Source organism: Eutrema salsugineum, unplaced genomic scaffold, assembly GCF_000478725.1.
Source record: "Eutrema salsugineum unplaced genomic scaffold, Eutsalg1_0 scaffold_5, whole genome shotgun sequence".
NCBI lineage: Eukaryota > Viridiplantae > Streptophyta > Magnoliopsida > Brassicales > Brassicaceae > Eutrema > Eutrema salsugineum.
Window position 1 is genome coordinate 5,843,160 of NW_006256612.1, and position 11,284 is coordinate 5,854,443.

Consider the following 11,284-nt stretch of genomic DNA (forward strand, 5'->3'; position numbering starts at 1 on the left):
TTACTTGTGAAATTCTCATTTGTATTGGTGGTAATCAGTTGAAGAATTATCAAGACTCATGAGTGAGCAAAAACCCGTAATATTTCAATAATTCCACATGCATGTTCGTTGACAATGACATACACAAAAAAAACATCGAACTAAATTAGTGTAAGAACCATCTAAAGCATTCCCAGTGTGAAAAAGAAGACAAAGAATTTAGCCAAAAGAGAAGAAGAAAGACAAAGAAGTGAAGCTATTTTCAACTTTATATCACAAGCAGTATGTATAAGTAATGTCCACTCCCTATCTTGGACGATGATAATGAAGAAGTTGCACTGTTCTAATATGAAGAATCCTAAATCATTCACACACAATACACACATACTATGGCTCTCTTCCCTGTCCAAAGCAACTCAGAATATATTCTAGCTGCAACTCATCTACAAACCACAAGATTTGGTGTCCCAATCAGAGAAGAGAAAGAAAACTTTACAGTGGAAGCTGGTCTAAGTTCTTGGCCTGGCCACATATGGTCACACAGGCCTTTCTATATACACTCTTTTGCAATCGTCAATCTGTTTTTTTCCTACAAGAAAGTTAAAAAAGCTGTACTGGCAGTCGAGAAAGTGTGGCTATTTCAGATGAGGAAGATATATATGTAGGAGCTTACTACTTCAAAGATGCAGAGGCGACACGAGTTGTAGTGTTCCTTCACCGTTCTTTTCCAGCCCACCGTTTTTTATGATTCTGTATCTGAAGGCGAATTGAAAAAGCGAGAAACTTCCCGGTACAGCTGCTCTGCTTCAAACGGTTTTGATACATACCCATCCATTCCACACTTTAGACATTCCTCGTGCGTGGCTTGAATCACATCTGCGGTCATTGCTAATACTGGAAGATGCCAACATGATTTGTTGTTCCCGTCCGGTACTGTCAAAGCCTCTCCACTCTTAATTCTCTTGTTCATCTCCTCTTCCATGTCCCGTATTTTCCTCGTAGCTTCAAATCTGCAGAAAGACGGGGAAAAACATGTCTAAGTTTTTATTACATAATTTCAAACATTTCACAAACTGGCATTAAAATTCAGACATACCCATCCATTTCCGGCATCTGAATGTCCATGAAGCAAGCATCAAACTCGTGGGGTGGCTTAAGCAATGAGATTGCCTTTATCCCGCTCTCAGCGCACACCACATCAGCCCCATACTTTTTCAGAGCTCCCGCTGCCACTCTCAGGTTTACGTTGTTATCATCCACGATTAAAATTTGTCTTCCAAGGAGAAGATTCCTGAGAATCAAAGCAGGAGGTCCCTTGTGTTGAGGAGTTTCCCTGTTCCCAATACCCAATCCTCTCTGCAAAGTTGCTGCTAGCATACTCGCCCTTAGTGGTTTCACTATCACCACTGGAGGATCTGTACTGGTGCTTAAAGTATCTGATATCGAGGAGTCTATTGAATTTGCTAACAAAACCAATTTAGGAGAATGCACAAGAGGGTCTTTCTGTAGCTTCTTAATGAACACATCTGCTTCCCTATTCCATATTTCTTGGTCTATAAGTATCATATTCACAGTGTTGGTGCAAGTCTTCATAAAACTTAGAGCCTGGTCAACACGTGGAACTACTTCGACTTGAATTCCCAAGCGCTGAAAATGGTACCACGAGACTTTCGCCCTAGCAGGCCTATGGTCCACAACCACAGCTTTCATTCCCCGAAATTCCGAGAATATGGGCTGGTTGTTGTTCTGAGGTTCGCTCTTTCTTTCAGTTGAATGCATGCCATTGGCAAATACTGCAGTAAATGTGAACGTGGACCCGACCTTGGGAGTACTCGAGAACCCAATTTCTCCCTTCATCAGTCCAACTAGACATTTGCTAATGCTAAGACCAATTCCTGTGCCTCCATGCGTCCTGGATATGGATGGTCCAACTTGCATGAAAGGTGTAAATATACGGGACTGCGCTTCTAAAGGGATCCCTACACCAGTATCCTCAACTGAGACGATCAGGTTGATTTCAGGTGGAGATAATGCAAAACTCCGATGCCCATTGGAGCTGAAAGCTTTAAAATTTTCCCAACTCCTCTGCCGGTCTGCAACTGGAAGCCCGCTCAGTGTACTTTCAGTAGCTGATGCTGTCTCTACATCGATAGATTCTAATAGCTCCTCCATCAAATGAACAGTTACAAAGATGTGTCCTTTCTCAGTGAACTGCAAAGATATTTACAAACGATCAGCTACTTTTATCAGTCAACTAGGATGCAAGGAAGTATATAACAACACCATTTACCTTGATGGAATTACCCATAAGATTTGTGAGTATTTGTCGAAACCTCCCGGGATCCCCAAGTAACATTTCTGGAACACGGTCAGATATGTATACTGCCAACTGCGTTCAACAGCAACAGTCGAAAAATCAGTAGGAAAGACTAGATACAAGTTACAAACCTTGCTTTGCAAATCAGAAAGATCATTCGTAAATTACCTCTACCCCTTTTTCTTGGGACTTGCCGGAGAAGAGTGACAGGACATCATCTAATATGCCTCTCAAATCAAACCGCACCTCCTCAAGCTCAAGCTTTCCAGATTCAATCTTTGCTTGGTCCAAAACCTCGTTTATTAGCGAGACTAAAGCTTTTCCACTTGCTTGTGCGGTCCTAACATAATCCTGTTGCGTAACATCTAACTCTGTGTCCATAAGCATATGCAGCATTCCTAAAACCACATCAAAGTCAACATGAGATCAAAATTTCAAGATATTTAGTTCAGTATGTTCTTGAGAAACTATTCATAATATAGAGGTGAAATAGAGCCATTTTGACACTCACCAAGAACACCATTCATTGGAGTTCTGATTTCATGTGACACAGTGGCAAGGAACTGCATAGAAAACAAAGTTAGATCCAAACCCGTCCCTCTAACATAGAGAGATTTATATACTGTGGAAAACTATCGATTGAGGATGATATATTTACCTGTGACTTTGCAACATCTGCTGCTTCAGCCTTTTGCTTGAGCTGCTCCATTTTATGACAATCTTCTTCAACTTTGTTTATCCGACTCACGGTTGCATGGAATATATGTGCACAAAGCAACGCAATCACGATGATACCAAAAGATGTCACCATTGATAGCACTGGCCATGGTGGTTTCTGCTTAAATCTACAAGGAGAGAGACGCTCACAACAAAATGTTAGCACCTGGATTCTTGGAAACAAAAAAAAAAGAAGAAGAAATAGCAGACATGCTGAATTGGTCCAAATACCTGCAACGCATTTCATGTTTTCTAAATGGATCGCCAAAGTTTAGGGGACTAACAAGTTCCAACCCATCAGCTGACACATTTGAACCATACATGCTAATCGGTTGAGAGTGATTGGTGATATCGTATACATTGACAAGAATCGTTTGCTTGCTAGCCAGCTGCTGAAGCAAATTTTCCACAAGGGACTCGATGTCAAACACTCCACCGAGATACCTTCAGGTGAATCAAAAGAGATCAATGAGCAAAAATGATATCTATAAATCTTATCCGCGATTAAGCAAAATATCTAATTCCAATTATTTATAGAGTGCTATGCTACACACCCATTGGTAGCCTCAATTCTCTCTTCCGGCGTTGCATTGGAGGGGAGATCTCTCTTGTAGACAGCAAATGTCAAGATCACCCCAAGTCTATTTGTCTTTATCAGTGGGAAAGGAGCTGTCAAGACCCCTTTACCTGATCTCCTAGCCCGCAACACATTTTCACGGTCTTCCTGTCAATAAGAATTCAGTGAGATTGGCTTTACTCTCAGCTAAAGCAGTGCTCCAAACTATAACGATAATGATCACAACAACTTAAAAACCAATAAGCACAGATTAAAATATGAACAAGCCATGTCGGCATAAATCGTACAGTAGTAGACTTGACAAGAAAAGAGCTTACTTTCCCAGACAGCATATCGAGAGAAACCACGTGGGAGACCGTGTCTTGAGCAAAGATAACTGGAGCATACTCCTCTTGAACAGGGGATGGTTCCAAAGCTTCTGGGTCGTAATCATCCTTGTGAGCTGGGTTTTGCTCAAGAGAATCCATCCTCCTAATAGTCCAACCTTGTTGCCTCTCAAATTCTTCCCTCTCAGAATGGAGCACTTTCATAGCATATGCGACCCCGCTCGTGAGAGGCCTCTCAAAGGAAGTTCTATCAGTGTATTCTGAAAATGTACTCTACACAAAGCTTCTAGATGTTAGTATATTGTTCACTAACTCTCAAGAAGATAAAAATCAGGCTACCAAGTGTTAGTACTCTGACAATTATCTAAGGATCGATCATCGGAGCAACTTATGTTCAACAAGCAAGACTAGATCTAATCCATCAATCACAATTTCAGCAATCTGGGATTGATTCCTAGAACTTGATATCATAACAGAAATTCAAATAAAGATTGGAAGACAAGAAGATGAGGAATCAAGAATACCTGATCGATAGCAGAAGGAATCTTGCCATGGTGGAAGGTGGAGATCAAGATAGACATGGCTTGAACATGATTCATGCTAACGTTGAACTGATCCTGGAGCATACGAGCCCTCTCATCGCACATACTAGCTAGCGTCTCTTTCCTCTTCTCCATAGCCTGAGAGCTAAAGTAACGAAAGGTCCAGAAGGAGACCAGAACCCAGAAGACGACCCAGGCCACCACCAGCTTCCTCCACCAAGTCTTGCCGAACCTAACGGAGCCAAGAAACTGATGAGAGAAACTCGGGATCTTGAGTCCGCTGCTGGAGATCTTGTTCCAGAAGCACATCTTGTTCTTCTTCTTCATCGTAGTCATCTTCGTCTTCTCAGGATCACCGACAGAGCCAACCAGAGGACCAGACTTGTCCTCGATCCCACCATCAACGAACCAGGAAACGAACCAGCAGCATATCATCCACAAGAGCTGCCCAATCTTCACCCCAAACCCTAGCACATGGAACAGACTCATCCACCACTTGAAAACACGATCAAACCCCTCTAAGAAACAGAGTGACTGCAACCAGCTAAATTCAACTGCAAGGAGCTTGAATCAGAGACTCAGAGCCAAAACTAAACTCTGTAGGAAAGAATCAGAGAATCACAAAATTCCGACGGTAGAGTTTTTTTGTTTTTTTGGGGTTTTATCCTTCAAGCCACTTACAAACGAGAGAAGAAAAAGCAACAAAGACACAGGAACGTGTCAGATTAGACTACCCAAAGGCTCAAATGGAGAGATCAAAGCGTAACTTAATCAAAGATGACGACAGATATGAGATACAAACAAACAAACAAAAAAGGGGTAGAAACTTGAACAGGAACTTAAAGTTGGAAAGCGAGATTCCTCGAAATCCAAAACAGGAAACAAAAATTCTATAGCGTGTACGTAGAATTCGCTCGAGTTTGGTCCAATACAACAGAAAATTTCAGTGTTAATGATGATGATGATGATGAGAGAAAGAAGGAGAGAGCCAATAAAGCAGCGAGAAGGTGAGAAAGTGAAAAGGAGCTTGAGGCTTCAGTGGATAATCTAATGGAGGAACTACTACGAATTAGGAGTAGGAGAGGAAGAAGAAGAATCTATCATCGGAAAAGATGAGAAGAATATGGTGGAAGACAAATGTCTGCTTCCTCTCTCTCTCTCTATTATCTGATTATCTTTCTATTTCTTTTTTCATACTTCCAAACAAAAAAATTATAATCTTAAGCATATGCACTCAATACAGATAATTGAAACAAAAAATTCTAATTGTTTCCAGAGACATTCAGTGAAGAAAACTCGATTCTAGTGCGAATACTTCATGTTGGGATTGTGTGTAGATCATGATTTTTTCTGTAAATACAATGTTTTTGACTCTGTTATGTTTTTCTTTTTAAATGTTTCATTAATTAATACTCTAATAGTATACATATCAAATGATTGGAAAAAAAAACTTACCCTATATATAAAATAAAAAAATAAACGGCCGCAGCAGAAGAAAAAAAAAAAGGAAAGGGGGCCCACGTGGAGGGGAACAAAAGCATATATATTAGTCTCACTTCTCACCCTCCAATAATAAAATTGAAAATAAATAAAGGCGTGTTAGAATTTATTATGAGATGGGGTGCAGTAGTTGGTAAAGTGACAAAAATGTTTGGCCATTATCAAAACTAAAATACATAAAAAAAAAAAAAAAGCAAGCAATAACCCACAAAGCTCTTAGTCAAATGACCTATAATCCGGTTTTTCCAATTTCAATATTTCAATATACAGCTCCTTTAATAGAGAAGCATTCTTTCTTTTTTTCTCTGATACGTCACCTGTTTAACATGTGTCAATATCTGAAGATATAAACATATCTTTTTCTAGTTGTTTGCAATTTTTAATTTAAATCACATTAAATATTAAAAAAAAATTGTCACAGCCTCACAGATTAAAGACAGTTTTATCCATCTTTGGTTCATCATGGGTTTGCCGGTCCGATATAAGCTTCTTGAAACATTAACAACATCATTGATTGATACGCAAATATTAATGGGCCCAAATAGGCTCAAGTATCGTTAAGAGCCCTTTAAGTATCTGTTCGTCTTGGCCGATTGATTTTTGTTCAGTTTTATCTCTCACCCTCTCGGTTTCTCTCTACTCTTGAAAGCACGAACCCAAGAGAGAGAGACGGAGACAAGGATCAAAGGAAGAAGACGACGACGACAGAGATGGATCCAGACGCAATTTCAAAGGCTTTCGTCGAGCACTACTACTCCACCTTCGACGCCAATCGCGCAGGATTGGTTTCTCTGTACCAGGAAGGATCCATGTTGACCTTCGAAGGCCAGAAGATCCAGGGCTCTCAGAACATCGTCGCCAAGCTCACGAGCCTCCCCTTCCAGCAGTGCAAGCACAACATCACCACCGTCGATTGCCAGCCCTCTGGTCCCGCCGGCGGCATGGTCGTCTTTGTCTCCGGCAATCTGCAGCTCGCTGGCGAACAGCACGCTCTCAAGTTCAGCCAGGTTTTTCCAAATCTCATTCCCTCGATCTAGAGAACTTTCGATTCTCAGTGTTGATGAGAAAGAACGATAGGGTCTTAGGGTTTTAATCGTGCTTTGTTATAGATCGATATGCTATTAGGTTAATAAGAAGCTTGAACGATCTGAAATTGTCTCGAACTTTCAGACCTCTCTCCTCCTTGATGTCTTTAGTGATAGATCCGGGAATATGTTGGAGTTAACCAATGGTTGCGTACATGTAATCTCGTGTCATCTGGTTCTGACATTTTTGATTTTTGCCTTGTAAAGCCTCTCTTTGCTTCTGCTTCGTGATTGTTGCATCGGTTTGCTAGGAAAAGTGGTATTTCCATGCTTCTTCTTCTAGGTGTTTGTCAACTTTGCTACGATATGATGCGTTCAATTAAGTTGCCTTTGTTCTATAAGTCTCCAATGTGGATCTTGTGTGTGTGTGTATATCATCTGCTGTTAGTCTTTTTAAAGTTGAAGACTCTTTACTAGCTCTCTCCTATAAGAAGCCAATTAATACGTTTGCATTAGTAGATAGTCTTTGAGTTTCATTTTCATGGTACTGCTTGTGTCTTTGTTATCATTTTCGTGTGAACATCATCAAACTAGTGGAATGTAAACGGTGGATACGCATCGAGACAAGTGCGATTTGTTTTCACATCAACTTGACCTACACAAAATGAGCTACATATGCATCTCTCGTGTTGCGGAACGTGTTGCGGAACACACACTGGATATTATGTCTTTGCCCATATAAATTTGATGGATGTGCATGGTTGTTTATATTTGGCCGTGTTCATTAAAAAAATTCCTGAGATACGTTTCTTATGTGTGTGCGCCCAGATGTTTCACTTGATGCCGACGGCACAAGGAAGCTACTATGTGCACAATGACATATTCAGGTTGAACTATGCCTGAGGAATGTGGTGGCAGGGGTTTATGAACCATTATTACAAGCCAAAAGGAGACTGATGGGAGGAAACTGAAGCTTGTTTCAAGTGTTTTGCTGTCTGTTTTTTTAATTTAAAATCAATGGAGCTCTTTTGTTACTTTGGTTTGAGATGACTCCGTTTGTTTTCGGGCATTTATCCATGATTCAGTAAGTGCTTATTATCAAACAAAGGTTTATTTTGAAATATGCTTCTCCTTTTGGAAACCCTTATTCATATGAAAATAACTACTCTTTTCCATTTTGATCGTATACAAAAGTACACTACACTGAAAATAAGAAACAATTGAGGGTGAGACCCCTATTTCGAGACTGCAATTGTATTACTTATAAAACTGTAACAAACGAAAGCTAATCATTTATCATCATCTTCGAAACCGAACTCTCGCAACAGCTCGGGCACTTGGACATGAACTCCAGCGTTTGTGTTGTTTTCCTCTTTGGAAGTGGAAGCCCCAGGAAGTTTCTTCTTGATAGGAGGTATCTTATCTTTGAATATCCCAGAAAACATACCTCCGATGGATCTGATTGGGTGGCTTATTCTGTCTTTCAGCATGAAAATCATTGAGTACTCAGAGAGCTGCCAAGTCAATGTCAAGATGATCAAAGCCGAGAGCAGTATATGGGTTACTTTGTTCTGCCTCTTCACCTCCTTGATGTCTTTCGCTATCTCTTCTACACTCTCTTCCAAATGTCTCTTCCCCTCGCGTTTTCCTTTGGATGCTGAGGAGTGTAGCGATTCTTTTTCTTCTTCTTCTTCTTCTTCTTTGGTAGTCCCAACAGTTTTTTGGTTTGGTGATTCCAACTGAGTTATAAACAAACAAAATAGCATCAGCCCTGAAACGGGAATAGGAGGTCATTCACACAATGCCAATTACAGAGAATGTTCTGGGCATCAAAACCATCAACTTGACAAAACACAAACGGTACTTTTACTTTATGAGAATGGGGGCTTTTGTTTAGCCACAATAATTTGAGAAGATAAGCTTACTGTTACATCCCCTAGACTCAAGTTGTTCATATAGGAATAAGTAGACACTGACAAACCAACAAAAAAATAATGTTGATCTACTTTTTTAATGATCCAACCATACCGAATTGGAGCTTCGTTGGGAACAAAATTGTGATAATTGACAGGCTATAGGACAAACAGCTTGGATTCAATTGTTCGATTCATGGGTAGATCAGACCAAGCGGATTTCACCAAATCAAAGCACTCGTCACAACGGAACAATCACACAGACTCGTTCGAATTTCGCAAAGTCAATGACATCATATTCAATCTTGTACCAAGAAAAGTTGATTGGGGGCGGCAACATCAGATTCAGATTATCGAATTTGAGGAAGAAAGGTACCTGAGAGATAAGCCTAGAGAGCAAAAGCTGATCATCATCGTCTTCGATGAAGGCGTCACCAGCAGCTTCTCTCTTCCTCTTGTCATCAAGAAGTTTCTCGATGGCTCTGCTCAGAACCTCCACATCCTCACTCGACTCCATTTCTTCTTCACTAACCTCTCCGCCGCTCTCTCTCTCTCTCTTTCTTTTAACTAGTCTTTGTTTGTGTCTTGAACGTAAGTCCTAGCTGGACACGTAACATCTATTGACCGCTTCTTGAATACCTCACGGCACCTCCACCTTTTTTCATTCAACAACATATAGAAATTGAGTTGTTGGAATTCGATTTTTTGGTTTAGTGTGTGTTTCGGTTTGGTTTGTTCATTCGATTCCAATATAAAGCTATACAGTAGTTAAATCAAAACCAAATTGATTCCGATTTGATACGATTTAGACTAATAAGGATTTGGCTTGACTTTGATTCTGATACAATCTTACTCCAGGTAGCCACGTTTGGTTTAAGCTTCTTCTCAATCTGGATCTTAACTCGTTTGGTTTTGATGTTAAGAAGCCAATGTTGTTTGACGGCTAGTCGGAAGAAAAGACAGAAAATCGAAACAAAATACAGTCCAAATCCTAAAATCTTTTGTGTGCTTTTTAAGAAATCATGTTATTACATAACAAAAACCATATCGATGAAAGCACAAATAAAAAGGCTTCTCTATTCCTAACAGTAAAATAGAAAATCTTGTTTTTTTCCCCTTTAAACGTAAAAAAAGAAATATAAAACTCCCAAATATCCACAAGATTTTTCCCCCAACTCCACCTCAAAATACAGATAAAGAACATAGAAAAACTCTATTGGATTGTGTTTATAATTAATCCATCTTTTGTCCTGCTCGGCTCTGTTTCCCGATGATAGAGCTTTAAGCTGCTTGTTGTTTGTCACTTCACAAAAGCTTCCATTCTGAGGATAATATGCCAAAACAAACATTGTGAGTTTATTATGTAACAATTTTATTGCAAGAAGAAGCAACCCATAAACATGACTCTGCCATTAAAAAAAAAAACATAGCTTTAGTTTCAGAAGAGAAGTAAACCACAAGAATGAAAACGAAATGTGAAAAATGAATGTTGGTATTCTGATTTTGCTTTATTGCTTTTCAAGAAAAATGCCTTCACGTAACGTAAATCCTAATTAAAGCCCTAAATTTCGAAACTCCATTTCCAACAAGATCTTAAAAGAATCATACCCAGTTGAATCATTTCGAGATAATCAAGAAGAGGAAATTTGGATGATCTATAACAAAAAAGCTCCTAAACGAAAGCCTTTGACAAACATAATCTGAATAAAAATTACCAGAAATCTCCTTTCCGGAGGGAGAAGGCGGCGCCAAGACGTAACAGAGGATTGACCTCCCAGCCATGGAAATGGCGGACACGATCCCGGCGACGTAGAAAACCATGATGAGAGCCAGAACCCAAGGCATCAAGAGGAAGCCGATGAAGAAAGTCACAGATCCGCAGAGCATAAGAGCCACCGATATGCCGAGAAGCAGAGACGCGAAGCCCGACGGAGATATATGCGTCAACGCGTTCGATGACGAAAACCGATGCGACGGAGCTCGAATCCTACCCGATGGGTTAGGTGAATCCGGAAATCGATCGGGGAGAGAAATCGGCATCGGAGGAGAACGAAGGAGACTCAAAACCAAAGCCGATAGATCGTAGAAAACCCTAGAATCCTGATCTCGCTGCCTTCTCATCATTCCAAAATCGCAGTAAAAAAAAAAAGTTCCAATATATTTTCCTCGACAAAAAGTGTCGCGAGAACCAAGGTGAGTGGATAATACGCAGATTGATTGAAGAAAAAGAAGGTTTAATGGCGATTTTCAAAAACTAAGGAGTAATGGAGACGATAATCCTCTTGGGGAAGACAAAAGAAACACAGACGCGGAATTGAAACTTCTCTGCAAAGACTTTTTTTTTTTATATATATAATAAAAGAAAATCCAGTAAAAGCAGAATCGTGT

The 11,284-nt window shown here is 40.0% G+C and overlaps 4 protein-coding genes across 5 annotated transcripts; 1 reads left to right on the forward strand and 3 right to left on the reverse strand.

Annotated features, from left to right (window-relative positions):
- Positions 1–217: 217 nt before the first annotated feature.
- LOC18992328 (histidine kinase 3) lies at positions 218–5,640 on the reverse strand. Of its 2 annotated transcripts, XR_002898135.1 has the most exons (11): positions 4,441–5,640; positions 3,908–4,189; positions 3,568–3,737; positions 3,245–3,457; positions 2,955–3,141; positions 2,808–2,859; positions 2,465–2,694; positions 2,270–2,368; positions 1,076–2,190; positions 653–989; positions 222–568 (listed from the first exon to the last, which is right to left on the reverse strand). XR_002898135.1 is itself a non-coding variant. In XM_006415715.2 (10 exons), exons 1-10 carry the CDS (start codon positions 4,945–4,947, stop codon positions 722–724), a joined length of 3,123 nt encoding a protein of 1,040 aa, XP_006415778.1. In that variant the 5' UTR covers positions 4,948–5,640; the 3' UTR covers positions 218–721. The 2 variants fall into 2 exon arrangements, 1 of the variants encoding a protein (XP_006415778.1); XM_006415715.2 differs by having other exon boundaries at positions 218–989.
- A 919-nt stretch (positions 5,641–6,559) lies between these two features.
- Positions 6,560–8,158, forward strand: LOC18992329 (nuclear transport factor 2A). Its single transcript, XM_024152688.1, has 2 exons — positions 6,560–6,965; positions 7,812–8,158. The coding sequence occupies exons 1-2, from the start codon at positions 6,669–6,671 to the stop codon at positions 7,884–7,886; spliced, it is 372 nt and encodes a 123-aa protein (XP_024008456.1). The 5' UTR covers positions 6,560–6,668; the 3' UTR covers positions 7,887–8,158.
- Positions 8,128–9,562, reverse strand: LOC18992330. The gene is made up of 2 exons (XM_006415717.2): positions 9,273–9,562; positions 8,128–8,722 (listed from the first exon to the last, which is right to left on the reverse strand). The coding sequence occupies exons 1-2, from the start codon at positions 9,411–9,413 to the stop codon at positions 8,273–8,275; spliced, it is 591 nt and encodes a 196-aa protein (XP_006415780.1). The 5' UTR covers positions 9,414–9,562; the 3' UTR covers positions 8,128–8,272.
- Positions 9,563–9,874: 312 nt separating this feature from the next.
- On the reverse strand, positions 9,875–11,237 carry LOC18992331. The gene is made up of 2 exons (XM_006415718.2): positions 10,612–11,237; positions 9,875–10,218 (listed from the first exon to the last, which is right to left on the reverse strand). Exons 1-2 carry the CDS (start codon positions 11,018–11,020, stop codon positions 10,202–10,204), a joined length of 426 nt encoding a protein of 141 aa, XP_006415781.1. The 5' UTR covers positions 11,021–11,237; the 3' UTR covers positions 9,875–10,201.
- Positions 11,238–11,284: the final 47 nt, after the last annotated feature.